The sequence below is a fragment of the Harpia harpyja genome, chromosome 15 (genome assembly GCF_026419915.1).
Source record: "Harpia harpyja isolate bHarHar1 chromosome 15, bHarHar1 primary haplotype, whole genome shotgun sequence".
Taxonomy (NCBI): Eukaryota; Metazoa; Chordata; class Aves; order Accipitriformes; family Accipitridae; genus Harpia; species Harpia harpyja.
Window position 1 is genome coordinate 30,675,746 of NC_068954.1, and position 26,520 is coordinate 30,702,265.

At 59.5% G+C, this 26,520-nt stretch overlaps 4 protein-coding genes across 8 annotated transcripts in view; 1 reads left to right on the forward strand and 3 right to left on the reverse strand.

The window, feature by feature from the left end:
- Window positions 1-896: 896 nt before the first annotated feature.
- Window positions 897-9,605, forward strand: AAAS (aladin WD repeat nucleoporin). Of its 3 annotated transcripts, none has more exons than XM_052809377.1 (18): window positions 897-915; window positions 2,003-2,132; window positions 2,433-2,560; window positions 3,021-3,076; window positions 3,270-3,361; window positions 3,731-3,777; window positions 4,327-4,425; window positions 4,816-5,004; window positions 5,244-5,387; window positions 5,558-5,678; window positions 5,952-6,076; window positions 6,315-6,375; window positions 6,552-6,642; window positions 7,208-7,301; window positions 7,439-7,506; window positions 8,531-8,612; window positions 8,964-9,048; window positions 9,294-9,605. In XM_052809377.1, exons 2-18 carry the CDS (start codon window positions 2,016-2,018, stop codon window positions 9,405-9,407), a joined length of 1,713 nt encoding a protein of 570 aa, XP_052665337.1. In that variant the 5' UTR covers window positions 897-915; window positions 2,003-2,015; the 3' UTR covers window positions 9,408-9,605. The 3 variants fall into 3 exon arrangements, with proteins under 3 accessions (XP_052665337.1, XP_052665336.1, XP_052665338.1); XM_052809376.1 differs by lacking the exon at window positions 897-915 and adding an exon at window positions 1,729-1,775; XM_052809378.1 differs by lacking the exons at window positions 897-915; window positions 4,816-5,004 and having other exon boundaries at window positions 1,949-2,132.
- On the reverse strand, window positions 9,559-11,402 carry LOC128151736 (uncharacterized). Its single transcript, XM_052809382.1, has 2 exons — window positions 10,478-11,402; window positions 9,559-9,746 (listed from the first exon to the last, which is right to left on the reverse strand). Exons 1-2 carry the CDS (start codon window positions 11,400-11,402, stop codon window positions 9,559-9,561), a joined length of 1,113 nt encoding a protein of 370 aa, XP_052665342.1.
- MYG1 (MYG1 exonuclease) lies at window positions 11,178-14,272 on the reverse strand. Of its 2 annotated transcripts, none has more exons than XM_052809384.1 (7): window positions 14,073-14,272; window positions 13,478-13,590; window positions 13,252-13,396; window positions 12,870-13,019; window positions 12,668-12,790; window positions 11,788-11,969; window positions 11,178-11,695 (listed from the first exon to the last, which is right to left on the reverse strand). In XM_052809384.1, exons 1-7 carry the CDS (start codon window positions 14,262-14,264, stop codon window positions 11,518-11,520), a joined length of 1,083 nt encoding a protein of 360 aa, XP_052665344.1. In that variant the 5' UTR covers window positions 14,265-14,272; the 3' UTR covers window positions 11,178-11,517. The 2 variants fall into 2 exon arrangements, with proteins under 2 accessions (XP_052665344.1, XP_052665343.1); XM_052809383.1 differs by having other exon boundaries at window positions 13,237-13,396.
- A 722-nt stretch (window positions 14,273-14,994) lies between these two features.
- VDR (vitamin D receptor) overlaps window positions 14,995-26,520 on the reverse strand; it is a 39,550-nt gene continuing 28,024 nt past the window's right edge. For both annotated transcript variants that reach the window (XM_052809379.1, XM_052809380.1), the window contains 6 exons: window positions 19,294-19,478; window positions 18,960-19,083; window positions 18,277-18,448; window positions 17,599-17,750; window positions 16,430-16,546; window positions 14,995-16,288 (listed from right to left, as the gene is read on the reverse strand). In XM_052809379.1, the coding sequence (XP_052665339.1) occupies window positions 16,029-16,288; window positions 16,430-16,546; window positions 17,599-17,750; window positions 18,277-18,448; window positions 18,960-19,083; window positions 19,294-19,478 (1,010 nt within the window). In that variant the 3' untranslated portion in view covers window positions 14,995-16,028. The remainder of the gene's footprint in view (window positions 16,289-16,429; window positions 16,547-17,598; window positions 17,751-18,276; window positions 18,449-18,959; window positions 19,084-19,293; window positions 19,479-26,520) is intronic.

Sequence of the window (26,520 nt, forward strand, 5' to 3'; positions counted from 1 at the left end):
GACGGGGATGGCAGTGGGTCCCCGTGCCAGCGTGGCGGGGCCCCGGGTGCCACCCCCGGCCACGTGTGCGAGCCCCGGGCTGAGTCACGGTGGCCACAGCTCCGCAGAGCTGGCCAGGACCCAGGTGTCCCCAGGGAGGGGGGGAACACACCGCTCCCCCCCGTCCCCCCATGCAGGGAGGGGAAACTGAGGCACAGAGGTATTCCCCGTGCCGTGACACGGAGGGTGACAGAGCGGACCCCAGGATGGCTCCCGGGGGAATTTGGGATGGCGGGTGCCAGGTCTCCCCATAGCCCCCCAACTCTTCTCTCCCCCCCCAACACAGGTTTGCTCTTTTCGGGGTATTTTCCCCCCCCCCAAACCCACCAGCCCCGCTGCCGCTCGCCGTGGGTGGGCCAGTGCCAACGCGAGCATCCAGCCGTGTGTCCCCGAGCCAAACCCCGACCCGGCGGCCACCGAGGGCTCGACCGCCCGGAGCCTCCCAAACCACGGAGCCCAAACCCATCCAACGACCCCCCCAAACCCCCAGTGGGGACCCTCCCTTTAGCAGCACCAGATTTCCCTGCCTTGCTATCCCAAGGGGGGGCTTAATTCTGGGGGGGGGTTCAGCTCCCGCCGGCGGGTCCAAGGGAAGGGAAGCCACGAGGCCACGCCAGCCCTGCGGTGGTTCTGATGTCGGCGCCGTCCAAATCGTTGTCTCCTATCAAACCCCGCTCGCTCCGTAACGGGTGAGGAATGCAGGGCCCCCCGCCGCAGCCCCCCCCGCCGCAGCCTTTATTTAATATCCTGAAAAAATTAAAATAACTTTTGCGGCCGCTAAGGAAAACACAGAGATAAATATAATAAAAAACGAGCCGAAAACAGGAGGGGAAGGGAAATTGAGAGCCCAAAAAGAGGAGTTGGGAGCGCTCCAAGGTGAGGGGGCTGGGGGGGGGGGGGGGGGGGGGGAGTGTGCAGCACCCACTGTCCTGCCTGGGGGGATGTGGGCACCCATGGGACCCGGGGTGGGGGGGACACGGACACCCACGAGACCCAAGAACCTGTGGGACCTGGGATTGGGGTAGAGGGGGACATGAGCACCCATGTGGCCCAGGGTGGGGGGGACATGGACACCCACGAGACCCAGGCACCCGTGGGACCTGGGTTTGGGGTGGGGGGTGACATGGACACCCATGAGATCCAGGCACCCGTGGGACTGAGGGTGGGGGGGGACATGGACACCCACAAGACCCAAGCACCCGTGGGACCCGGGTTTGGGGTGGAGGGGGACATGGGCACCCACGAGGCCCAAATACAGGGTGGGGGACACAGGCATCCATGGGACCCACGCCCAGGGAGGGGCACCCATGGAAGTGAGCACACCCCCCCCCACGGGACCCTGCACGGGAGGGTCATGATGTGCCCGGGGCACCCCCGGGTGCGGGGGGTGGGGGGGTGAGCCGGCTGCAAGGGGTGGGTGGTGGTGGTGGTGCACCCTCCAATTTATCACCCCCTTTTACAGTGGGGGGAGCCCCCAATTCACGGGGGGGGGTCCGCTACAGAGGGCAAGACGAGTCACGCAGTCACCGCAGAGGCAGACCGGGCAGGGAGGGGTGCCCACCCGCCGTGTGTCTGCCTCTGTCTGTCCGTGTGTCCCGTCCCCCCCCCCCCCGTGCTCGAACCGGGGGGTCGCGGCCCCTTTAATTCCCCCCCCCCCCAGCACCGCCAGGGGGCGCGCGAAGGCGGCCGCGCCGGGGATTGACCCTCGCCGGCACCCGTCCGCGCGCTCGCAACGGGTGAGGGGCGACATGGCGGCCCCCGGGGCCGGGCCGGGGGGGGGGGGCGGTTTGTGCTGGGGGTGTGAGGGGCTGAGGAGGCGGCTTCGGGCTGAATAGGGGGATTCCTTCCCCCTCGCTGCTCGCAGGTTTTGCTGGGCAGGGACTTGGGGGGGGAGAGCTGGGGGGGGGGGATTTTGGGGGGGGGTATTTCTCAGCCCCTCAGCCCGTTTCTTCCCCCCCCCCAGGCCCGGCGGCGGGATGTGTTCCTTAGCGCTCTTCCCGCCCCCGCCGGCCCCCGGGGACATCACCCTCTACGAGGTCAATAACAGCTTGGTCTGCGGCCGCCTCCATGAGCAGCTCACCTTCCAGAACCAGGTGACACCCCCCCCCCCGCCAGACCCGGGGGTAACGCATTGACCCCCCCCCGTGACTGGAGTTTCAGCCCCTTCTGCTGGGGGTGTCTCCTCCTCGCCCCCCTCAGAGGTTCCCATAGCCATGAAGGCGGCAGGCTCACACCTGGGGTGTTTCTTCATCCCTTTGCTCCATCTTTGCTTCCCATCTTTTATCACATCGCTGTTTGCTTTCTGCAACTGGGGGGGGTCCTTTCCCAGCTGCCGCCAGACCCCCCCCCCGAGCTCAGCTGCCTCACTCACCACACAGTTTCTGTGCCCGCAGCTGGCAGACCTGCCCGTCCTCAGCCTGCCCAAGGAAACCCTCAAGGCTCACAGCCGGCTGGAGCACAGCACCCAGCCGGCCTTCATCCACCACCGCGAGTCCCTCTGGAAGGGATGCCTCAGCGCCTGGTGAGTGCAGGGTGGGGGGGGGTCCCCTCCACCCTCAGAAACAGCCAAGTCTGTGGGAGGCAAAGCTGGGAGCTGTCTGTTCGCTTAAAATCTGCCCTCAAACCCCCTTCCCCGTACCTGTCCTGCAGCCACTTCACCCTGGAACGTGGCAGAGGTTTCTTTGCCCCTTCAGCTCTCACCCACGAGCAGTGGGAATGCACAGCCTGCTCCCAGTCCGAGCTTCCTGAGAGAGTTTTGGGGGGGTTCATAATATAGCTGAGAGCTCAGCGCAGCTGGGGGCAGGTCCAGCAGTCACTGGTGACTGGGGTAAGTGCCCTCAGCTGAGGAGAGAGCTGGTTTGGAGGCGCTGGGGGGTTCTCAGCAGGTGAGGGGGATTTTGAGGGGATGGGGAGGGAGGTGGCCTGGGCTTTGCGTCACCAACACACGGCGTGAGGGAGGCTGACCGAGCTTTCTGCTGCAGGCGGGACGTGGGGCTGTGCGGGGTGCTGAAAGAGATCGCCAACGCCGAGGAGGAGGGTGAGTCTGGGCTGCTCGGGGAGGACCTGGAGATCTCCCGGGTCTCTCCAGACCTCGCTTTGATCCTTTGGTTCCCTTCATCCCCTTTTCCATCGTGCCCGTCCCTGCCTGTCGCAGCTGCCTGTGCTTCCTCCGCCCATCGGGCCTCTCGTTGAAGACTGCGGAAGATCCGATGGTCCTTTTCTCTCCGCAGGGCTGCAGTGGGTGAAGACAGGCTCAAGGTACCTGCTGGCAGTGTGCCACTGGCTCTCCTCACTGCATGGCTCCCTGTTCCCTCACCTCTCGGTGAGTCTTTTTGGTGCTTAACCTTCATGCTCGGGAAGGCAGGGATGATGCAGCACGTCTGGCGATGCTGACCCTGTGCCGGTGGGCTGGTTTGCATGGCGGGTGGGTGCTTCTCAGCTGAAAACACAGCAAGATATTTTTCCTGGTGGTGCCCCGCTACAAACGCTGCAGGTTTCCTTTGCCAAAGGGAGGAGAATGGGTGCTGGAAAGGCATTAGGACAGCAAAGTGCTCCAAGAGAGACCGAAATCGAGGTGGGGGGAGAAGGAAGAGGGGGTGTTTGGATACGGGGGGATCCTCACTGCTGTACCAGAGGCAGCTCCTGCTCTCACGTGCACTGCCAGCTCAGTGTTAACTCTTCTCCCCCAAAGCTAACCAGCGAAGACATGATTGCGGCGTTCTCCCAGGCGGTGGACTGGTGAGTCCTGCGTGTTGTGAAACCGTTGTCCGTGGGTGTCTGTAAAACCCTACAAAAGGGGGTTGTGGAGCTGAGCGAAGCGGGTGGGGGTACAAGGACAGGATCACCCCATTTTTTTAGGTGTTCAGCCTCCCCATTAGAGAGATGTTAGGGCAAATATTTCCCCATTGCCTCTGGCTGCCCCAGACTGTGTACAATGATGAGAGGCAGATCATGCACCGATGCACTGCACGTGGAGGAAACAGCATTAAACTAGATCAGCGCTTGGAAAATCCTTCAAATATCAACCCTAGACTGTTTGTTAACCGGCTCCTCAGCAGAGCCCTGCGAGTAATTGGCAGGAACAGGGAATTTGTCAGAGAAAATGGTCCCATTCAGCAGCAAAAAGGAAGTTTTATTTTACTGGTGACTCTGGGAACTGCCTTTGTCAGCCCTGGGGGCCTGCTAGGTGGTCATGCCTGATGCCCGAGAACCCATCACCTCTGCCTTGAGCCAGGAACACCGGTGCGGCAGCTGGCATGCCTCACCCTGCTCCGTTCCTCCCTCCAGGGCCGGCTGCACCATCCGGGCCTTTGCCTGGCACCCCCACACCAGCAAGTTTGCCGTGGCTCTTCTGGATGACTCCATTCGGGTCTACAACTCCAACAGGTGAGGGCTGGGCCGCTCCTTGAGCACTGCTGGCCATGACCTGGGAGACACTGCTCCTCAGGGAGTGCCTCTGCAGAACCCCCTGCTCCCCGTTTTGCCCTCTCACATCCACCTCCAGCACGTGCCGAGGATTCCTCCTCCATCTCTGCCCTGCGCTGCCTTGGTGTTCGCTTGGGCTTTGCTCTCACTGGCACTGTCTGTCCCCAGAACCTCTTGCTGTGTAGCCAGAGCTCTTCAAGGACATCTCCGAAAGTCTCTGGCCTTAAGTTTTGTTTTTTCTTTCCCTCCCTGCTCTGTAGCTCCTGGGGGCATCCTGGGTGGCACACAGCCTGGCTGCCGTCACAGGCAGAGCAGCCTCTTGGGTGTCATTGAGTCTCCTTTCTCCTCCAGGTCTCCCTGCTCCCCCAGTGCATGTAAAGCCCTCCTCAGGAGAAGACTCTGCCGGCTGGTCCTGCAGCCCTCCCCGCGCCTCCCTGCAGAGGCACTCTCCCCCAGCTGGGATTTCAAGCCAGCAAGTGCCACCTCCCAGCCCGGGGCCGGGCCGTGGGCAGCACGGGGCACGGCGCTTAATTGCATGAGGTGTGCTCTGGCTTGCTGCACGGTGCTGGTGTCACCTGGCTGGGATCTCCTCTGTCCCCCCCCGGGAAGCAGGGCACAGTGGGGCACATCCCCCACTTCTCACTCTATGCTTTTAGGCCCCCGGTGTGGTCAGAGCTGGAGAGAGGACACTGGGAGACAGCCTCTGGCCCAGCTCAGGCTGTGTGAGGACCCTTGATCCCCCATTTTTACTTTTGTCACGATTCCCTCCTCTCCGGCAGTGCCACCATCCCCTCGCTGAAGCATCGCCTGCAGAGGAACGTGGCTGCTATGGCCTGGAAGCCACTCTGTGCCTCCATCCTTGCTGTTGCCTGCCAGAGCTGCGTCCTGGTGTGGCACCTGGATCCCACCTCCCTCTCCACCAGGTGACAGCCCCGCGCGTCTCCCCAGCCCTTCCATGGGTTGTTGCGAGCCCGTTTGGGTTGGCGCCAGGCAGGTGCCCATCCCGCCAGCAGACGAAGCGCTGGCTTTCAGCAGCACGTGGGCCAGCCCTTCTCACGATTGACCGCGGTGGTTTCTCTCTCCTTCCCTCCAGACCATCGTCCGGCTGTGCTCAGGTGCTGTCCTACCCGGGGCACAGCCCCGTTACCAGCCTGGCATGGGCTCCCAGCGGGGAGCTGCTGCTCTCAGCATCACCGGTCAACACGGCCATGCTGGTAAGAGGTTGAACCTCCTCGGGTGCTGCCTTTGGGATACCAGAACCGTGAGCCCACCGTGGGGTCACCAAGGGACGGGTCGGCTGTGAGACTGCTGGGGATGGGCGGCATTTCCTCGGAGGATGGATTAGGCAGCTCCTGAATTTGAACTAGATCTGAAAGCATCAGTCTGTATTCCCTACTCCACGCAAAACCACCCCCAAAGCTGTGCTATCTACCCAGTCAGAGTTCAGGTCCCGGTGTCATTACCCTTCTCGTTGTCCCCTCCTTCAGGTGTGGGACGTGTCCACCGAAAACTGCGTCCAGCTGCAGTGGTTTGGGGGCGGCGGTGTCACTTACTTGGCTTGGTCGCCCGATGGCAGCAAGGTCCTGGCGGCCGCTCCCTCCGCAGTGTTCAGGTGAGCTCGCTGCCTGTGAGATGTTTTATTTCAGCCCTTATTATCTTTTTCATTTGCTCCAAACCGAAGCAGATCTGGATTCTTTGTTTCCTAACTGCTCCCATTCCTACTGCATCTGATGTGGGGGGAAAAAAGGGGTGGGTAGTTGGGTCTGATGTCTTGGGCTTCTCTCAGAGCAGCAGAATCGGGGCAGATTTCGGGAGTTTGTCCTGCTCACTTCCATCTGTCTCTCTTGCAGAGTGTGGGAAGCTCAGATGTGGACATGTGAGCGGTGGCCCACTATCAAAGGACGCTGCCAGGTAGGATGGGGACATTTCCCACCCCTGCAGGGCAGAGGTTGCCTCTAAGACCCTCGAGGGCGTGTACTGTGTTTTACTAAATGCCCCCCATTTCCAGCTGGCTCCACAAAGTCCTTTGCAAGCTGCCACCTCCCTGGCCTGGGTAGCGGGTGTTAACGTGGCTCTGTGTCCCGCAGACAGGGTGCTGGAGCCCTGACGGCAGCCGACTGCTCTTCACGGTGCTGGGTGCGTCCGTCATCTACTCCTTGTCCTTCTCGGAGTACAGGGGTGAGTCTGCCTGAGCCAGCCGCCCAGGCGAAGTTTTCCAAGAGCCGGTGGCTGGTCCCCAAGTGATCTTCTTGCTTTTGGCTGTGGCTGAGCTTGGCCAGATGGGCTTTTTGCTTATTAGCTGCATTTTCCAGCCTGCTGGGACAGCGGCAGGCAAAGCCAGGACACGCAGCGGGAAGAGTGTCTCAGGGGTCTCTCAAAGCACAGAATCTCTGTGGGGTTGAGTTTTTTCCCCCCTCATGTTGCTTCTCGCTCACAGTTACGAGTTTGCAGTCACAGATGGTTTGCAGAGAAACTTTTACAGCGGGTTAAATGCCCAGCTTGCGTGGCTTTTTTTCCATGGAGGTGGCTGGTCCTGATGTTTGTGGAGGGGAAACCTCCCCTGTCCTCCACCCCAAACATAGGCAGATGATACTGGGCTAGCAGCACGTTGCCCCACAGCTGCTCTAAGAAACAGAGAGGAATTCTGCATCACTTTGGAAATAAAAGTGTGATTTAGGGCAGTGAGATGACCCACACAGTAATTTAAGCAGGAAACATGAAGTGACCAGGCTGTTTGTTTCAGGAGAGATGCAAGGGCAAGTGGGAGGCTCAAAAACAGCTTCTATCGTGGCAGATCTGTCTGAGACCACCTTCGAGACACTCTACGGGGAGGAGAGGTGGGTCTGGCTGCACCCATTGCCCTAATGCAACACCTGGGATGCAGAGGGGTCTGTGCCCCCCTCAGCAGCAGCCCCCAGGTGCTGGGGACGTTGGCTGGAGGGGGGTACTTCACTGCTGCTCGTGCTGGTTTCAGGATTGGAGGAGAAATCCACTCCATGGTGTGGGACCCCACCGGTGAGAGACTCGCAGTGATCATCAGAGGTAAGAGGGAGGTGCTGCCTCCACCCTGCCTGCCCCAGCGCCAGGCTTTGCCTGAAAATCCCCCTTCCAGCAGGCAGAAGGGGCACAAACCCTGTGGGGGAGAGAAGTCAGGTTGGGAAGGCAGCACCCACCCTCCATCCTTTCTCACCATGACTCCGCTCCTCTGTATCCTTCAGAGAGGGATGCGTCCGAGTTCCCTCCCCACTTCCAGTCGGACGAATCACCTCTCCCAACCCCCCCACAGTGCCCACATTACGCCTGGAGCCCGACTGGGCCTCTTGGCTCCGTTTTTTTAGGAGCAGCCCTTGGGATAATTGAGCCATTCAGGCTCTCCTGGATGGGCCCCCGCTCTGAGACAAAGCGGACCTTTGAGGGAACACCAAAATGTGGTGCTGGGGATGCTGCTGCCTTGGGCTCCCTCCCTGCATGCCACCGGTGGGGAGACAGCCGAAGCTGCTGGGCCCAAACTCAGCAGCTTGGTTTTTTTGCTGTGCTTAAAGCTGGGTGGGGAAGAAACCAGGTGGGGGGAAACCCTGAGGGTACAAGGACTCCCATAGCTGTCTCCCCCGTCCTCTGCACCTCCAGGTAGGTCCTGCAAGGATCTCAGTGCAGAAACTGCAATGGGATGGAAAATACCCTTCATATTGGAGACAGGGCCCCCACGTCACGCCTTACAGGCTGGGCTGTTTCCAAAGGAGTCGCCTCATCTCTTGCCCAAACCCTTCTCGGCCAAACCTAGCTACCTGAGACCTCGGAGCCAGCTTTAAATCACTGAGAGATCTTTGAAAGCCCCATCCCAGAATCCTGCTTGCCTCTGCGTGAGGAAAACGCAGTCCTCGGCCAGCTTTCCCCCACCTTGGTGTCTGCCTGCCCCTGTCTCTGCAGTGCCCAGCTGCCTCCAGTTGCTCCCCACAAGAACCTGACCTCCACATCCCCGGTCTCGTGTCGGGGGGCCCGTAAGTGTGCCCGTGCTGTCCCTTGGACAAAGGAAGGCCTTACTGCTCCTTCTCTCTCCCTCCTGCAGGGCATGCTGATGTTCCTGAGAGCCAGACGGTCATTGCTGTATTTCGCACCCGCAACAGCCCCGTGTTTGAGCTCCTGCCATGGTGCGTAGCAGCACATTTTTAGGTTGGTTTTGGCTTGGTTGCATACCAGCAGTCCCCTGGAGAGTGGTGGGGAAGAGCAGACCCACCTGGAGCAGAGAGATGCTGCCGCTCTGTGCTCCTGCTTCAGGCAGTGTCACTGTTTTTACCCCAGAATCAGTTATGTTTTGGCCATATTGTCCATTATCCACCTCAAAACCCTTTGCTTCAGGCTGCCCTTGCCTGGTGCATCGCAGCAGGGCCCAAACATCTCTGCTTAACCACAAGCTACCCTGAAGGCGCTGCGTTTTGGCAGTATGACCAAGTACTGCCCCACGGTCGTGCTGTAACTGTGGCTCTTCCTTTCCCCTGCAGCGGTTTCCTGCGGGGCGAGTGCGGCGCGCAGCCCCAGCTCATCGCCTTCCACCCCTGCTTCAAGAAAGGCGCCCTCCTGACCGTGGTGAGTGCAGTCCCCAGTTTCGGCAGCAGTTTTTGGGGCTCCGCATCGCTGTCCCTGAGGGAGATCAATCCAGTGGCAGAGCAGGGAAGGTGGAAAAACCTCCCTACAGTGTCCCCATGGAGAGGAAAGGGTGGGGAAGGTGTCCTTGCTGGGATCACGGGGAAGACGAGAGGGTGACGCTTCTACTGTCATCCCCTGCTGTGTCCTGTACTCATCTGCTTCCTCCCATCCTCTTCCCCCTCCAGTGCTGGTCCACGGGGAAGATCAGCCACATCCCCTTCTTCTTCATGAGCGCCCACGTCCCCTGCACCAGCTCCAGCCCAAGCCCCGTCATAGCCAGCACCAGCGTGTGCGAGTAGCCCATCTTGGAGCTGTGACAACACCTGGGGTCCACAACTGCATCTTCCTGAAGAGCCGGTGCTGGGACGCTCCCTCCGCATCCTCCATCCTCCTCCTGGGACACACAGCCTGACCTCAGGTGCCTTTAATACCTCCTCAGGGTCTCACAGCTCACGGGCTGGTGCTGTACAGATTAAAACTGGCTCTTTTTCCCCTCACCTTCTCCATGCCTTGCTCCTTCCTCGTGCCGCGGGGGCTGAAAGTTTTGTGTGGGGTGAGTTCTCGAAGTCCCATGGGTCTGTGTGTGTTTCTGGGGCTCCAGTGCTGCTTTTCCATGTCAAAAATAGCTGGGGGTGAACCTGCAAGAGAACATCCATTCCCTGTGCCTTAAATCAGTTTTAATTAAGGCAGCTGCTGCAATGTTGGGGTGCTGCAGTGCTGGTGGGTGTGAGCCCTCTGCGGCCCATGGGTCCTGGGGCTTTGTTTTGGGGTTGAAGAGCTGCTTGCCCTAAGGGGAAAGGTGAGGGCAGAGGGGGCTGAGGGGTCCTTGGCTGCGAAGCGCAGCCTCTGGGCTTTGCCTTGAGGGTGGGAAGAACCACCCAAAGAGAACCAAAAACTCTGTGAGTCCATAAAAACTGAAACTTGGCCCATTTGGGGCTGCAGCCAGGCAGCGAACGTGCCAGCCCGCGTGAGCCCAACCAGCGCTGATGCGGTTACGGGGGGGCAGATGGGCCACCCCCCTGCCCAGAGCAGGGATTAATGGTGAGGCTGGAGGGGGGCAGCGTGGTTAAACCCCGGGATTACACGTGCTTAATCCCTGGGGATTACGCAGTAATAGCTCTGCTAAAGCCTGGGGCACGGAGATGATTGGGAGAGCAGAAGGTCCCTGCTCAGCCCCACACCCTTGGCTCCACAAACACCCCCAGGACCCCCAAAATCCTCCCCAAAGCCAAGCCCCAACACAGGGCAGGGAAAACCCCACACAGGGGCAAGGAACAGCAGCAGCCAGCCCCTCAGCGGTGCTGCGCGGGGAGCAGAGCCTGGATGGGGGTGGCACGAGGATACGGGGTGAAAACAACGGGATACGAACCCACTCCAGCCGCTGGGGCAGGTCTGGGGGGGGCCTCACGCCCCTGGGGCTCCCCGGTTTGCTGCTGGTGATGACTCGTGCCCACGGTGCCTAAGAGGACAGTGCTGAGTGTCTCTTCCTCACCCTCCTCCTCCTCCTTGGGGCTGGGTGGTTCGCAGGGCAGCGCCCGCAGGTACTCGAGGTGCAACCGGGTCTCAGCTCGGCTCCTCCGGACGTATCGGCCCACGTAGACAAGGATGGCGCCGAGCCACCCACCCACAGCCGCCAGCACCACCACGTCTGGTGCCCGTGGCCGTCCGCCCCCCCCCAGGGTCTCGTTGCAGCTGCTGGTGGGGGGCAGCACCGGTGGGGCCCCCCCCAGGCATCTGCAACCCCATGGGCAGGCAGGCAGCCCCAGTGCCAGCAGGAGCAGCCAGGCTGCCCGCATCGCCCTGTGACAGGAGGCTGGAAGCGAGGGGGGGGGCTCTGTGTTTCCCCCTCTGCGCTGCCAGCTGCACGGGTTCGCGGCGGGGGGGGGCAGCAGGATGCCTGGGTTCCCCTCCCAGGCTCCCAGTACGGGGAGGGGTGCAGGGGGGGGATGATGCCTGCACCCGCTTCTGCACCCCAATTCACAGCCCCTTGCAAGCCCATATCGCTCTGCACCCCAAGGACCCCTCGACACCCCCCCCCTCAGCCCCCACTGCCTGAACAGCAAATGCACTGGGAACACACTGGGTTTTACTGGCATTGGGAACCCATCAGCAGCAGACACATAACAGGAATGGGGACAATCTTCAGAGAAATGAATCCAAAAAGTCTCTTGGTTTAGGCTCTGACTGGGCTCGCACCAATCCAACACTGGGACTGGGAGCAGTGACACCCCCAGGGGCAGCTTGGCCCCCCCCCAGCCAGCCAGCGCCATTATAGCGTCCCGCTGCGATCTCATTCCATGTGCTGAGCAGGGACGGTCTCAGTCATCCCCAGCAGCAGTCCCTGGAATCCCCCCCACTGAGCAAGGGGTCCCTTTTGGGGTGACCACGATGGGAGGGGGCTCATCTGCTCTATGCTCCCCCTTCGTGCCGCTGCGCCAGCGTCCGCCGGGCCATCTCCAACGCCCCCTCACGCGTGCGGTTGCCTCCGATGAAGCCGCTGGCGTGTACGAAGACGCAGCCAGGGATGCCGGTGAGCTGGGACAGCTCCTCGTCCCGGACACCTCGCCAGGGCTCGGGGAGAGGGAGGCTGCAGGGGAGGAGAGGGAGGTGGCAGGTGAAAACCTGCCCCCATGGGGACACCGCCGTGGCTGGGGGACGCAGCAAGGGGACGAGTCTCACCGGCTCTGGAAAGTATGTGGCCCCGCCGGGACGCTCTGCACCCGCCACTGCCCGCTGCGGTCGGGAAAAAGCACCAGCTGGAGGGGGTCGGGCAGCGCCAGCTCCTGCTCCAGGCTGAAGACGTGCTCCTTCCAGGGGCAGCCACCCTGCGGGAGCTCCAGCACCACCCCGCTCACGTCCACCTGAGTGGGGGGGACATGCTGGGCACACGGGGGTCCTGCCCATGCAGCCCCCGCACCATCCCATCCCTCAGTTTCCTCCCCAATCCACGTGCATCTGCTGCCGGGTGCTCTGCCGAGCCTGCACAGGGAGCTCTGAGGGTGCAGGAGTGTGTGTGGGAATACTGGGGTGCACAGGGAGGTGTGGGGAAGCACGGGAAGGTGCGTGATCGTGCACAGTGATGTGGGGCTGCATAGGGGGTGCATGAAGATATTAGGGTGCGGGGGGAGTCACATGCATGGATATAAGGTGTAGGGTACATTGCCACGCGTGGGGATATGGGCGTACACAGCTATACATAAGTATATAGGGCACACGAGGGGGTGCACGGCCATGTGTAGGGGTACAGGAGAGCAGAAGTGGGGTACACGGCCATATGTAGGGGTATAGAGGCACAGGAGGGGGTGCACAGCCACGTGTAAAGATATATGGGCACAAGAGGGGGTGCACACCCACGTGCAGGCGTATAGGAGAACAGGAGACGGTGCACGGCTGTGTGTAGGGGTATAGGAGGGGGTGCACAGCCACGTGTAGGGATATGGGGTGCAAGAGGCACCCTGGGCCACGCAGGGAGGTTTATACTGAGGGGATGTGGCCTCCCCTCACCCCAATGCTCCCCCCCAAACTGTCAGACCCCCCCCAGAACTGGCACGGTGGGTACCTCAAAGCGTCGCCGGATGGCGTCCTCCACCAGCGCCCGCGCGGGCAGCCAGGCACGGTGGTAGTAGTCGAACCGGTCCATGAACTCACCCCCGACCAGCTCCATCGCCCGCTTGAACCCCGCCTGGGGACGCAGAGGAGGGTCAGTGGTGGCCCCAAGCAGGGTGGCCCCGCTCCTGCCCCGCCACATTCCCCATCCCCACCTCAGTGTCCTGGTCGGTGTCGTTCCAGCGGGGGTTCAGGTGGCCCACGCGGGCACTGAGGGTGGTGGTGAGGGCGTAGCGGGGCTCGCCCTCCGCCTGCGCGATGCCGTTGTCGATGGCATCGATCTCCTGCACAAAGTTCTCGTACAGCTGGGGACAGCAGGGGGACAGCGGGGGTCAGCCCGGCCCGGAGCCCAACTGCGCATCAGTAGCTAGAACAAACCGCTCCCCTCTTTTACGGGGTCCCCCTCCCCAAAGCACTCTTTTATGGGGTGACCCCACCAAGGGGAAGCCCTGGAGAAAGCTGTGCAGCACTGGGGAGGTCAGAGGCCCCCCCCGCCCAAGACCCTCTTGGTTCCCCCGGTACCTTATCGTAGAGCACCTTCACGACGGGGTCATCCTCCGGCTGTCCCAGGAGCCCTGCGAGGATCTGGGAGCCGAAGTGGCAGTAGACCAGCCCGGCGCTGCTCAGCTTCGTGGTCCAGGGCTTGTCGGGCCGGAGGCTCCGCATGGACTGCGCGAAGGACCTGCGGGGCCATGGGGTCAGCCCCGAGGGACCCCTGGCATCCAGGGGACCCCGGTGTCCTGCATGGCTGGGGAGCCCTCACCTCTGGTGATGGTCGTAGCGATGTCGCTCGGGGTCGTACTCACCCCCTACGTCCACCACCACGTCGCACTGGGCCAGGCGCTGGGGGTCCCGGGTGCGCACCACCTCCGCGTCCTGCGGGGGGGGGCAAGAAGTGAGGCTGGGGAGCCCAGGGTGGTCCCCAGGAGTGACCGGGGACCCCCAAGAACTGCCCCTGGTGAGACCAGGGACCCCAAGGAGGGACTGGGAACTTAAGGGTGACCCCCAGGTGGGACTGGGGACCTGAAGGGTGGCCCCTGGGTGCGACTTGGGACCTAAAGGTGGCCCCTAGGTGGAACGAGGGACCCCCAAGTAGGACTGGAGAGCCGAAGGGTGGCCCCCAGGTGCGACCGGGAACACCGAGAGGTGCCCCCAGGTAACGGGGAACCCCGAGGGGGGACTGGGCACCTAAGGGCGGCCCCGAGGAGGGATGCAGGCCTCGAGGGCGGGCAGGGGTCGGGGCACTGCACGGTATCCCTGTCCCGTTGCAGGGGTCCCGGGAGGGAGCCGGCCCGGTAGCAAGTGGGTCCAAGCAGGCCGCAATCCCGGTCACGCCGTACGGTGGCCCGGGGCCATACCCGGTAGCGGGGCAGGAGGCGTAGCAGGTAGCACGCCAGCACCTCGTCGCAGTGGAAGGTGCCGTCGTGGGTGCCGATACGCGGGGCGGGGGCGGGCTCGGGCCGCGGCCGCTTGGGCCCGGACCCGGCCGCTCTCCCGGTGCCCACGGCGGCGGCCATAAGGCGGGCGGCGCTTCGCATGGCACTGCGCATGCGCAGCCCTCCCCCCCCGCCGCGGTACTGCACATGCGCAGCACCGCCTTCCCGAGTCTTCCGACGGCGCATGCGCCAACAGCTCCCGCGCACCTGTCCGCCTTCATTCTGCGCATGCGCCAGCCCCACCCGACCCCTCCCCACAGTTCTGCGCATGCGTTGGCACCGCCCAGCCCTCACCCGTCTGGCCCTGTGCATGCGCCAACCGCGCCCTGCTGCCTTGACACCGCCCCGCCCCTTCGCCAGCCCCTCCCAGTCCTCGCCCTTCTGTCCTGCGCATGCGCCAGTTCGCCCAGCTCCCCGCCCCTCCGCCGCGCGCATGCGCCGGCTCACCCCTCCCTAGCCACGCCTCAGCGCGATCACGCATGCGCCAGCTCACCCCTCCCGACCCCGCCCGGCCACGGGTGCGCATGCGCCCTGCTCGGAGCGGTGGGAGGCGGAGCCAGGGCGGGGCTTAGCTGTGGCCACGCCCCCGCCCGGGCGCTCCGCGGTACAGACGGACAGACGGGGCGGGGGGGGAACGGGACAGACACGTCCGTGGGCAGGCGGGGACATACACGGACACAGACACGTGGGTGGGCACAGGGACCGCCCAGCCCGCACGGACACCTCCGCCTGTCGTCCTCCCCCAACCCCCGGGACAGACATACACGGTCCTGCACAGCCCAGGCAGGGACAGACAGACGGACACGCAGCCCCCCCCCCCAAAAAAAAACCAGCCCAGGCGCCGTTCCCAAGCAAGAGTTTATTTGCGAGGAGGAGCAGCACCCAGCAGCGAGCTAGGCCCCTTCCCAGACACGGTGCAGGGCCCAGAGCGGGGCTGGGGGGGGGACACCCAGGACCCCCCCCCTCCCCGGGGGGGCTGCTCCGCCGGCACCGAGCGGGGACGGTGGCACCGAGCAGCCTCCGGCACCCGGTTCCAGCGTGGCACGGGACGTCGCAGGGTGCCGAAGCCGAACTGGGATGGCGGTCGTTACCGCGACGCCGTCACAGGTTGCGGGGGTCGTGCCCGAGAACCGCGGGAAAAGGGGTTCAGCTCCGAGAGCGTGGTGTCACCCCGAGATAACCCTGCTCCCCCAAAGCCAGGCAGTAGTGTCGGGAACGCAAATTACAGCTCGTCCGGCTGTTTCCTTTGAGGGCCGAGGACAAATCTCCACTCTCGAGGCTGACACGGACGTCTCTGGTCTGGTCCCAGTCTCGCAGGGGCTCACGGGAATGGTTTTAGCCGGTTACGCGCGTGGGGACACAGCCCACGGCATTTCCCGGCAGGGCTTCGGGGTGTGCAATTCAGTCGGCATCTCCCTTTTTGAAAGGGGGGGATTGAGCGCTGCAGATTTTAGGAGGGGAGCAGAGGACGTTGCCGAGGGTTCAGCAACGCCGTGAGTCCGCCTCCCCACGCCAAAACACCCCAGCGCTTCTCCTTCCAAGCAGCCCAATTTTTCGGGTCAAGAAAGAAGTGATTCGAGGCAGCCCAGCCTCAAAAGCATCCATAAAGGGATAAGTCAGCTCTCGCAGACGGCAGGGAAGCAGAAAAGCTGCTCATGGATTGGGGGGAAACCACACGGATCTGGGTCTGTCACTGCTCCGCAGCGAGCAAACCTCGGCCGCCGTGGATGAGAAGACAAAGCAGGACCTCCAGTAGTGTGAAACCAAACCGTCTATGTACAAAATTCCTGCCCAGCGTCATGTCTCTCCGCTCGCTGCCTCGGGGAAGCCAGGCTGACTTATCCCTTTACTGGTGGGTGCTCAGCCCCACGGCCGGAGTCAGGATATCTCGTTGCCGAAGACCTCGAGCACCAGCGGCGTGAGCTGCATGCTGTGCTCGGGCTGGAAGGAGAGGCAGCGGTACTGCTTGGAGTGTTCCTCGTTCAGGCTCCGTAGGTCGGCCAGCTTCTGGATCATCTTGGCGTAGAGCAGGCGGCTGCCGGGAGGAGGGTGCCTGCAGCGGATGTAGGTCTGGAGGATCTCCGAGAGACGATCCTGGAGGGATTCCACCAGCGAGGTGTCCTGCACGCCTGGGCGATCTAAGAAACACCACGGGTGCAGGGTGACTCCCTTCCCTTTTCCCAGCTGGCCTCGATAGAGACGCAGGGAAGGGTGACGTTTTTGGGGACACAGCCAAAACCTGGCAGGTTAAGGACCCTGGGGCAGGAGTGTGCTCTTACCTGGGGACAGGATGCAGATGGCCATGAGGAGCACGTGCTCTTCTTCGTGAAGGTTCAGCTTCTTCAAGCCAACCTGGAATTTCACGAGCGGCTCGAGCAGGTCCATGCTGTGGCCAGCTGGGAAGAGAAAGGACCTTTAGCACAGCCTGCTCTGGAACAAGATCTCCCACAGCTGAGGGACAAGCATGGAGCTCGGCAGCTCCTCTTTCAGCACAGCAGAGAGCCGGGACAGTGGAAGAGGACTTTCGATATAGCTTAAAGCATGTTGGTTTTTAATTGTACTTTTCTCCCTAGTAATTTCTCTGAAGCAGGAGATCATGGAGCAGATTTTGCTTTTGAAATCCATAAAGACAATTAACCTACAAACATTTTGTCTCCTTATCACCACTTCCACACTCCACCGTGTCCTGCACAAGCATCACAAACCCCACTCGTGTGCCCAGAGCCCTCCCTGCAAGCAGCTCTCTTTCCTGCGTTCCGTGGGTGCCAGCTGCCCCACGCCCGGTCCCCACACGCTGCTTGCTCTGCCTGGTTCCCCTGGGATCACGCTGGGGGATCTCTGCCCTTGCACTAAGGATCTTGGCAACCCCGGGTTACTCTAAGGCTCTTCCAAGCGCAGGGAGAGATTTAAGGTCCATATGTATCATCTGCGTACCCTGTTCTCTGTGCTGGTCCCCAAATCTAAAAGTGGGGGAGTTTTAGGGCAGGATTCACCACCTTTCCTAGCAGAAAGGCTTCCTGGCTGCAGAGCAGCAGCAGTGGGAAGGCACAGCAGCTTTCCAGCCCTCACTGGAGCTCAGAGCGATCGGAACTCAACCCCTCTTGCAAGGCAGAGGAGTCGAAGACAGCTCTGAGCTACAGCCGTGCCCTGGCTTTGCTTTTCTTCAGGAGTTAACGGCTCTTTCCAGCCATCTGGTGTGGCTGCGGGATGCACACGTGTCCCGCAGCGCAAGGCTCGGAGATGAGAGGACACGGCTGATGCCGGGACGGGCGTCTCAGCCCAGCCATGACACCACCAAGGTGCTGGTGCTGCCGTGTACCGCAGCCGTGCAGCCTGGCAACGCGTCCCTGCTTGCCGACTACTCGGTCTGGGATTTTTGCATCTGAATTTAAGGCTGGGATGACATTCTTAGCCCACAGCAAGCAAGAGAGTGTCTGGCAGCCTTTACCTTGGGTGACATCGCTGATCCTGTACTTGAAGTCATTGCTGCCGCAGGTCCACGTCATGTCCTCGAGGGTGAAGGACTGGTTCGAGCGCAGCATGATCACCTCGATGGCGCTGGATTTCAGCAGGACGATCTGGTCCTCTGCTGCCAGGTCCCTGGGCAGGGGGAAAAGGATGATGTGAGACATGTCCAGTGAGCAAAGGAGCAGAAACCTGCCACCCATGCGCCAGGTTCTCCATCGGTAACCCAGTCCCCTTTGCTGGGGACACCCCAGCTTCTCCCTCACCCCGGGTTTCTCGGTGATTAAGCAGCAGGTATTTCTGCAGCTACTTTTATTGAGTGGCACCACCCAGCACCCCGGGCACCAGCCTGGAGTTAAACAGGACCTGAGGTCCTTCACAAACCAGAATGGGGACTGCTCACATGGCCTCGAGCATCTTAGGAGCTCAAGCATTTTGCTGACAGAGTCTGGGTGAATCAAGGTAGATAGGAGAGGAGTAACCCCAGGAAGGAGGAGAGACAGAAAACGTGAAAGTAGGAACAGACCTGGGAAGGGAACAGAGCCCAAGGGACAGCTGTGAAGATGAAACAGAGAAAAATGGTCTGGCTGTGAAGGATAGGACGGGATTCCTGAGAGTGGAAAACCGCCATGGACATCGGATCTGGGATCAAACATCTCACCTGAATCCTGGGATCATTTTGGCAAAGCCAATCACCTTCTGTATGCTATAGCTGACCAGGTCGGCCAAGTGTGGGAGCATGGAGAGGTGGGAGAGGTCGATGTTCATGGAAGAGCTCTCATCATTCTCCTCGGAGAGGACCAGGTTTGAAAACATCTGGGGCTCCACAGACTCTGGAGAGAGGGAGATGGTCAGAGGGTACCTCAGTTGTAGGCAAGACATTACGGGTGAGGGGAACGATGCCAGCCCGCAGCAGGAATGGCATCCATCCTGCCAGGAGGGCTTTGCATTGCGTTTAGGCAGCAGGACGTGAGGAACGGGGCTGAGAGAGCAGTCGTTTGCTGGCTGCCAACAGCATCAAGTTTTTTGCACTGGGGCCTTTAACTCCTCTCCTGTGCTGTGATCGAGTCTAACTGCAGCCAGAGCAGTGACGACGCAGCCCAGCGTCCACGTTCACACTCCTCTTGGCCATCCTGGAGGGCTCAGACACGGAGGTCTGCGGGGCCATGATCCAGCCAAGCACTTAATGCTTTTTGCTCACAAAAAGCCTTTGCAACAGCCCCAGGAGGGTCTTACAGTTAAATAAGCTCCCCAGAAGAGGTAAAACAAAGGTCTGAATGGCCAGACTGAGGTGAAGCTGCTGCACTTCTACCCCCCTCACCTACGGAGAGACGAGCGTGGTACCTGGAAACGTGCTGAAGGCATCGGAGCCAAAAAGGTCACTGGAGTCCTCCGACGACAAGTCCTGGGTGAGGATGGAGGAGGACCTTGCTGCCCCCCTGTTGCTGGGGTTGCTTCTCACAGGGGGCTGGAAGAGAGAGCAGGACATGAGGAACAGGGCTGGGAGAGCAATTTGGTGGCAGGCGTTCGCCTGCTGCCAACAGCATCAAGGTTTTTGCGCTGGGATTTTTAACTCCTCTCTAATGAGAAGCGGTGGGACGAAATGGGTTTGGTGCATCTGGGCAGGAAATGCTTGGTCCCGTGCACGGGAATTGGGGCTTGCGTGCCCCAGACGTACCCGAAACTTGGTGAAGTCAGCGTACGTGGGGTCATAGGTTTTGCGATGAGCCTCAAGGAGGATGTCAATGACTTTCTGCTGCTCCTCCGAGAGTTTGGGCTTCAGGCTCTCCTTGAGTGCCTCCTCCTCCTTGCGCTTCAATATCATCTCACGCTTCCTCTGAACCTCCTCGTCCGTCAGGATGACTGCAGGGACAGGGAAAGCATCAGAAAGAGGTGCAGGGAAACAGGGACCGAAGCAACCCCAGGCCGCTACAGCCAGCATCCCCATCACCTTGCTAATCAATTATTAAACACGCATCAACCCCATCCTGCTCCTGTCCTCGACTGCGGGGTCACGGCTTCCCGCTACGAGACCCGGACAGTTTATAGCCCACTTGGGTGCCGTTAAGCAAGGACCAGGTGCAATAAGGTCACGTCAGCGCTGCCACATGTCTGCTCTGCACTGCGACCTTGCTGTTTGCTCGGTGCTGTCAGGTGAAAGAAATCTTGATCCTGCAAGACTCAAGACAGCAGTCCAGTGCTGCTGTCAGAGCCCGACAACAGAGGGAGCCCAATGCGGCACCGCTCAGCCTCCGCGTCCGGCTGTGGCAGCAATAGTCTGGGTATCCAGCAACGCTTCTGCAGCATCGCAAGTATTTTTAAGCTAATGGGACATATAAACATACCCCCACTCCCAGGGTGGGTGTTTATGGCTTGTATTATGGGTGACAGCCTTCAGCAGCAGCCAAGGATTGGACTCAAAGGCTATCGATGTGCAAGGCTTCTCCCATTTACTGAGGGAAGGGGAGCATCCACAGGCAATTTGGGCTCAAATATTACTTTTTTAAAAAGAGCTTAAAAACCTGAATAGCCTCACCGGGTTGAAAGAGAAGAAAAGCAACAGGGAGCCGCAATGATCTCTTGGGGAAGCAACCCCCCCATCCTTGTAACAGAGTCACACATTCACAAAAGCACTCATTAATACACTCCACTGGCGGGTCCTAAAAATAGCAATGCCCATTCCTCAAGATGTTATTAGCCCTTTAACCAGTCATTAAAGAAAACCCAAGCATGTTATCTGATGACAAGGTGGCTTTCTGCCTGCCTTGGGCTGCAGAGATTTGATGCTGGGTGAGTTGAGGTGGAATTTGGGACGAGAGTTTGGCGAAGGGCAGTGGGAGCCACGGTCGCAGGGCTTGAGGCAAGGAACTGTTTGCAGCCCCTGCTCCCTTCTGCCACCTTTAGCCGACGGCATTTTTCCAATGCATTTTCAAACTTGCACAATCTCAGAGGGGACTTGAAGATCTCAGAGGCACAGGAACGACCGACTCGGGACGAAAGGTCGCTCCAACGATCAGCACATTATGGCCAGCTCTGCAGGGGACAGCATGACTGCTTGGGGAGAAAAATTAGGGTTTTGCTCTCTCCCGTCCTGGTTCTTATTACAAAAGCATTGGATCCATGTGGGCACTGCATGCAAGAAGGGAAACTGTTCAGACACGGGGCAGCATCTGTGGGGAAAGAGCTACATGGAGCTGGGAATGAGGATGGGGCAAAGAGCCGAGGGCTTGGGCTGTGGCCATGGTATGCAAAGTCTTTGCCAGCATGGCCTGTCCCAAGCATCGGGGCTTCAGAAGGGATTATTGCAGATGTCTACACTGAGCAAATCTCAGATCCTGCAAGTGAATCAATCCAAAATTAGGAAGCATCTGCAGAGCAGATCGGAAAGAAAAGGATGTTTCTGTGTTAGGGCAAGACTGCAAGGGAAATCAACTTAGGATTTCCCACCCACCTTTAAGAAATCCAGCCCTCAAACAGATTTGAAACAGTGAGGCAGCAGCATTTCTCACTCTGGTAGGAGTTGAAAACCAAGAGGATTTCCCAAAGCATCACTTTGGTGGGGGAGCAAATGCTGGCAAGGTTTGTTCCCCGCAGTACTATTGCCTGAGGCAGCCAAGAGTTCCCTGTACAGGGTCTATGCAACAGAGGATCCAGTTTCCCACTATGTCCCAGGGCTGCTGGCTGCACCAAAGCTCAGCAGTGCTGCACATTGCTGCGCATCCATTGCCAAACTGCCAGCGATGTTGACAGAAACGGACGGCAGCAGGTCCTGGGTTTGGTGTTTAATGCTCTGACAGGACTTGCTGGAGCCTACAGGAGACTAAAACCCAAAGGAAGCCCTGCAGGTGTTTAAAAAAATCAGATAAAAGGAGAATTGTGATTCCCTTCCAGCCTGTCTGGTGTTGCGAAGGCCAGTGCCATGACGCAGCGGTACTTGTACAAGCCACGACACAGCCTGGCATCGGTGCTGCGGATTGAGAACCACCCCCGGCGTTCCTGGTGAAATCGTTCCTGGTAACGCTGGGGAGCAGCAAACCTGAAACGCACCTTGCTTGGCTGTGCCAGAGGAACGGCTTTTCGGTAGGACCAGGGGTAACATGGACAAGGGGTGCCAGCACGGTGACTTGCCTGCTTTATAAAGATCTGAGGAAAAGGATTCGACCCTCAGTTGTACTCACAGGAGGATGGATGTTGCCCACCACATCCCTGCCTGCCTCCAAGGGGAATACAGGACCGGGAAGTGGCTTGATGCCTGCACCTTCCACTTGACATCCCAGCTCTGATCTCTTTCCAAACACTGAGCTGGAGACATCCAGCCACAGACTCCTGGCACAACCGGCGACGTGGCTGAGCGTTTGTGGGCTGCCCTGACCCAAAGTCCGTGCAGAGGCTGAGATAACATCTGCCCATCGCTTCCAGACAGATGCTGGCCCTCTTTGTGAGACACCACAAGGGCAGCAGGGAAGGCAACGGCCGACACCGAGGGTAGCACAGGAGGATGCAGCCGGCCAGGTGAGGATACAACCCCGCAACCCCAGCCAAAACCAGGGGCTTGGAAATGCTGGAGGATGATACGGAGCCGCACGGAGGCAGGCTCGCTCTGTCGGGCGAGGAAAGAGCGGCCAAATATAAAGCAAAAATGAAGTTTAGGAAATATCAGGCATGAAACGTGTTCGCTGGATGGAGTTTGAGCGTTTCATTGAAGCTTGAATGGTGGGTGCTTCTGCCTGCCCCAGCTGGAGCCAGGGACACTGTCCAGCCCTGGGGGTGCAAAAAGGCCCATGGTTGTTCCCCCACCCTGGGACAGCCTGCCCGGCACAGCCATCATGGTGGGGTGGTATTTGGGATCTTGCTGGGACAGCGGCTGCGGTGAGGGCTGCAGAAACACCCCTTGCAGGAGCAGCTTTAGGGCGATTCACGGCTAGATGAGGGTCAAGCAGCAAAAGAAGCAGTTTAATATGCTGTAGGGACAAGGCACATGCATCAAGGTTGGGAATCATCCCCTGAGCAGCCCTGCAGGGCGTTGTGACCCCGCTTAACTGCCAAGGATGCCCAGGATCACCCTGCACCAGTTCATGCAGTAAATACCCAGGATGCACCCTTTAAAACTGGTGAGCGAAGCCTAATTCATCCCTGCTGCTTCTCCCAAAACCGCACCTTTCAGCCCCACTGACCTGCCCCAAACCCCAGCTGTGACCACCCCGGGATGCTTTTGTCACTGGAAGACAGAGCCTTTCTAAAGGCGGCCAAATCCCTGCAGGTGTAACTGGCAGCGCAGCTGACGGAGACAGGGATAGGACAAGGGGGGACACAGACAGAAAAACCAGATTGCACAACAGGAACTCAAACACTGCGACGGCTGGAGGGAGGGTAATGCGATGCTATGGGCTGGCTGGGTAGTGTGCATCTCCCACAGCATGCGGGTTTGCACGGAAACCAGAGGGGAGGAAAGCTTGCAGCGATAGGCAAGCAGCAGCTATTTAAATCGCAGGTCCCAGACCCGTGCTGGAGCAAATCGGAGCAGCGACAGCAGCTGCAGGGCCCCCAGCTACGGCTCTTCCCCCGCCAAGGAGGTTGTGTCCCTCTGACACAGCTGAGACATGACTAACCGAAGCGATGCTTGCACAGATTTCGGAAAGGGCTTTCCAGATGCTCAACGCCTGCCGGCTTCCATGCCTACTCTAATTACAGAGGACGCTGGATGTTTATAGTGTGTGCTTCAAGCCCGCGGGGAGCGGAGACGCTTCCCAGCCAGCCTGCGAACGCCGGCCGCCGCTACGTGACGTTTTTCTGGATGGCCACGACTCTTGCCTCCCTCTCGTGCTCCTGCTTTGCCTCTCGGCCAGTCTCTGGTGTCAGCACGGGTCCCAGAGGCCGGCATTGCACAACGCTGCCGTGCAGCAGCTCACAGGCTGGGGAATAACATATTCCATGTTTGGGGCAGCCGGGACTTTTTTTGCTTTGAGTATCACCGCCTATTCGGGGAAGCGGAGGAGAGCTGGAAAGGCCACCTCCCTCCTTGCTCACCCTTGTCCCGCAGTCCCACCCGAAACAACCGTGACCCGGCCAGCTACCACTGCCCTCGCACTGCCTGCTCCCCTGAGCTCCTCCTCTCCTCTCCTGACCGACTGGGGAAATTCCCCTCTCCCGCACAATCTCCTTCCAGTTTCTGCTCCTCTCCCTGGCTCCGAGATGACGGTTTGTTTTTTTTTCTCCTCTTTGGGGATTTTCAGCACTGAGATCATAAATCGAGTCTCGTGGTGAGGATGCTGAGCATCAGCTGTGACTACAAACAGATGCCAGCAAGCCTTTTCCTTGGAAAAGGGGAGAGAAGATCCATGGGGTGCTGACTCCAGGCAAACTACAGACCTTGCTGCGGCACCGGGGAGGGCGATTAGCTGCAACCACCTTCCCTGACATCCAAGGACCCAGCTGCAGAGGGACAAACCGCCCCAGCTGTGGGGACCCTCCCAAGGAGACTCACTGATTCCCAGCTGACTGGCACCACGACAAGCACAAAACAACTCCCCAGCAGCAAATAAGGTGGCAGGGAGAGGATGAATTCAGTGCCATGAGATTGCTGCAGCCCCGGGGAGCCCGTGGGTCCCTCCCGCTTCTTGATTTGGTGATGCATAATTTATCTTTCTGTTTTGTGGCAACACCTTTAGACTGTCCAGGGCAGACGACCTGTCCCCCATCCCTGTGTGAATATGCTGTGAACACTGGAGAGCTGTTAAAGGTTGGGGGAGAAGGGGCAGAGACACTGAGAGAGGTGAATCACCCAAAGGTTACGGAGCTGCGGAGCCCAGGTCCATCTAACGCCCTGTGCTTTGGCCAACGTGGCCCTGAGGGACGAACATCCCTTCTTGAGCTCCAGGCAGTTGGCAAAAGGCAATTTTGCAGGGCAGAAGGAGTAACTTCAGCGTTTCCTTGCCACCCAAACCAGTGCCAAAGCAGGCAGGATAGTCCAGCAACAGAGTCTTCACCCCTTTTTAAAGTACATTAGTGCTAAGCATCATCCTAGGAGAAACCAGCAGCAAGCAGACAGGGTAGCCAGAGGCATCCCTAGGTTGGAGACCTGCCCTCCTTGGAGCCATCCGAAGGGAAACCGCTCCCGAGGGTGGCGAAAGGAGCGTTCCCAAACACCATGGCTTGGGCTGCGAGGTGGATTTCTCCTCTGCCGATCACACACCCCACAGCCCCGCAAGCTTGCCCTGTGCTTTACCCCGCACAGATAAGACGGGCGGAAAACCACAAATATTTGTTAACATTGGCTGCAGACAACTTGGGGTAAACCCAGGCGTTGCGGCAGGGCTATAAATCCTGCTCCAGCCTTATGGCTGTAACCTCGGCTGCCCTCCAGCTTCCACCTCCTGCCCTCTCTGGTCCCTCCTCAGGGGACAGTGGCTGCCCTGACGTTGTCCCCAGCTCCCCGGGGAGCGCCGGTGGCTCAGGGCTTTTGTTCCGTATGAGTTTGAACTCGCGTGATCCCTTCACCTTTCTGTGCCTCCCTGACAAGCACTGGTTCCTCCATCACCACAGCACCTGGTCCACAGGTTCGGCTGCACCCAAACACGGACCACGCGTCGGGGAAGCGACCCTTGGCACGGCCATGCTGCTACTGGTCTCAGCCCTGTGTGTTTTGGGCTGGAGATGATGTCTAAAATCATCCAGACCATACAACCACCCCACACTCCAGGGATGGAGAAGGGTCTGCCTGCACCAGACCTCAAATTAACGCAGGCACAAGGTCTGCCGGGGTTTGCCCTCTTCCTCCCCCTCTTCATCGCACTCTCATTTCTGCTTCGGACTCAGATCCCGTCGGCAGTGGGGTCAAACTTGCCCAGCCTTGCCCATGGGGCTCCTCATCGCCTTCAATGACAGCCTGGGGAAGACACAAACTCCCCTCAAGAGGTTCAAGATCCCTGATTTGACCTAAAAATAACAGCAGCACACCTCGTTCCCCTTCATTTAACCATCAGCAAAGTCCACAGAAAGGCTATTTTTAGTCTCCTTAGGTTAGGTTTTGTTAATCCAGTAACAGTTTGCTAACAGGGTGGCTTATAAGTTAACTCCTGCAGAGAGCACACACATCCCTGGCACCCGGCCCTGGCCGGGGTGCAAACATCTCATGCATTGCTGTCACTGAATTTTCCGGCCTTTCCTGGGTAATTAACTGGTGCAAGTCAACACATTTCCCTCGTTAGCAACGGCTACGGACCGCACTGACTGGCTACCATGGGTTCACACGTCCGCGTGCTCACCCAAAACATGGGTACACGTGGTGTATTATATGGTCTTTTTCTCCCTCTTTATGGGACACAGCTGCTAGTTTGAAAGAAGATGATCCAGGGGTCTTCTCTTCATCAGGGATCTGCTCAATCTTTGGGATAACTGGAAAGTTAGGCATTTTTTCCTGCAAACACCTACAAGTTCCAATTTTCTGGAGGACCCAGGTGCTTTGGTGGCACTCTGTGACATCGAACGCTGGTTGCTCTCTGCTCACCACGTAAGGAAATGAGCACCACTTCCATTTTCCAAATTTTCAGGTCCATCAATCATTCGACATGACGTCCTGTTTGCAATGTCTCCTAGCAGAAGGCTGTTATTTTGGTTTGAACGCTACCCGAACACCAGCCTTCTCCTGAAGACTTAGGACGTGGAAAGCATGTGTACGTAGGAGGAAGCGTGTCAAACAGATTTTATTTTTAAAAGCTGCTTATCTATAAATATAGTTGAAGAAAATAAATATTTGGACAACATTAGCGTGTTTGGATTGGGTTAAAAACTACTTTACTTCCCTCTGCTATTTACTTAACTCTCTGCTGTGCACGTGGCTGTATGGACGGACCTATGTTGCAAGGATAAGGGCCCAAAAAAAAAAAGCCCAAGAGGTATGGCAGAG

Coding starts and splice junctions, on each gene's coding strand:
- AAAS (XM_052809377.1), top strand. CDS start 2,016: ATGTGTTCCTTAGCGCTCTTCCCGCCCCCGCCGGCCCCCGGGGACATC. Junction 6,376..6,551: donor CTATCAAAGGACGCTGCCAG/GTAGGATGGGGA, acceptor TGTGTCCCGCAG/ACAGGGTGCTGGAGCCCTGA. Junction 9,049..9,293: donor AAGGCGCCCTCCTGACCGTG/GTGAGTGCAGTC, acceptor TTCCCCCTCCAG/TGCTGGTCCACGGGGAAGAT.
- LOC128151736 (XM_052809382.1), bottom strand. CDS start 11,402: ATGAGATCGCAGCGGGACGCTATAATGGCGCTGGCTGGCTGGGGGGGG. Junction 9,747..10,477: donor TGCCCCAGCGGCTGGAGTGG/GTTCGTATCCCG, acceptor GTTCTCTTGCAG/GTTCACCCCCAGCTATTTTT.
- MYG1 (XM_052809383.1), bottom strand. CDS start 14,264: ATGCGCAGTGCCATGCGAAGCGCCGCCCGCCTTATGGCCGCCGCCGTG. Junction 11,970..12,667: donor CCATCCGGCGACGCTTTGAG/GTACCCACCGTG, acceptor CCCCCCACTCAG/GTGGACGTGAGCGGGGTGGT. Junction 11,696..11,787: donor CCACATACTTTCCAGAGCCG/GTGAGACTCGTC, acceptor CCTCCCCTGCAG/CCTCCCTCTCCCCGAGCCCT.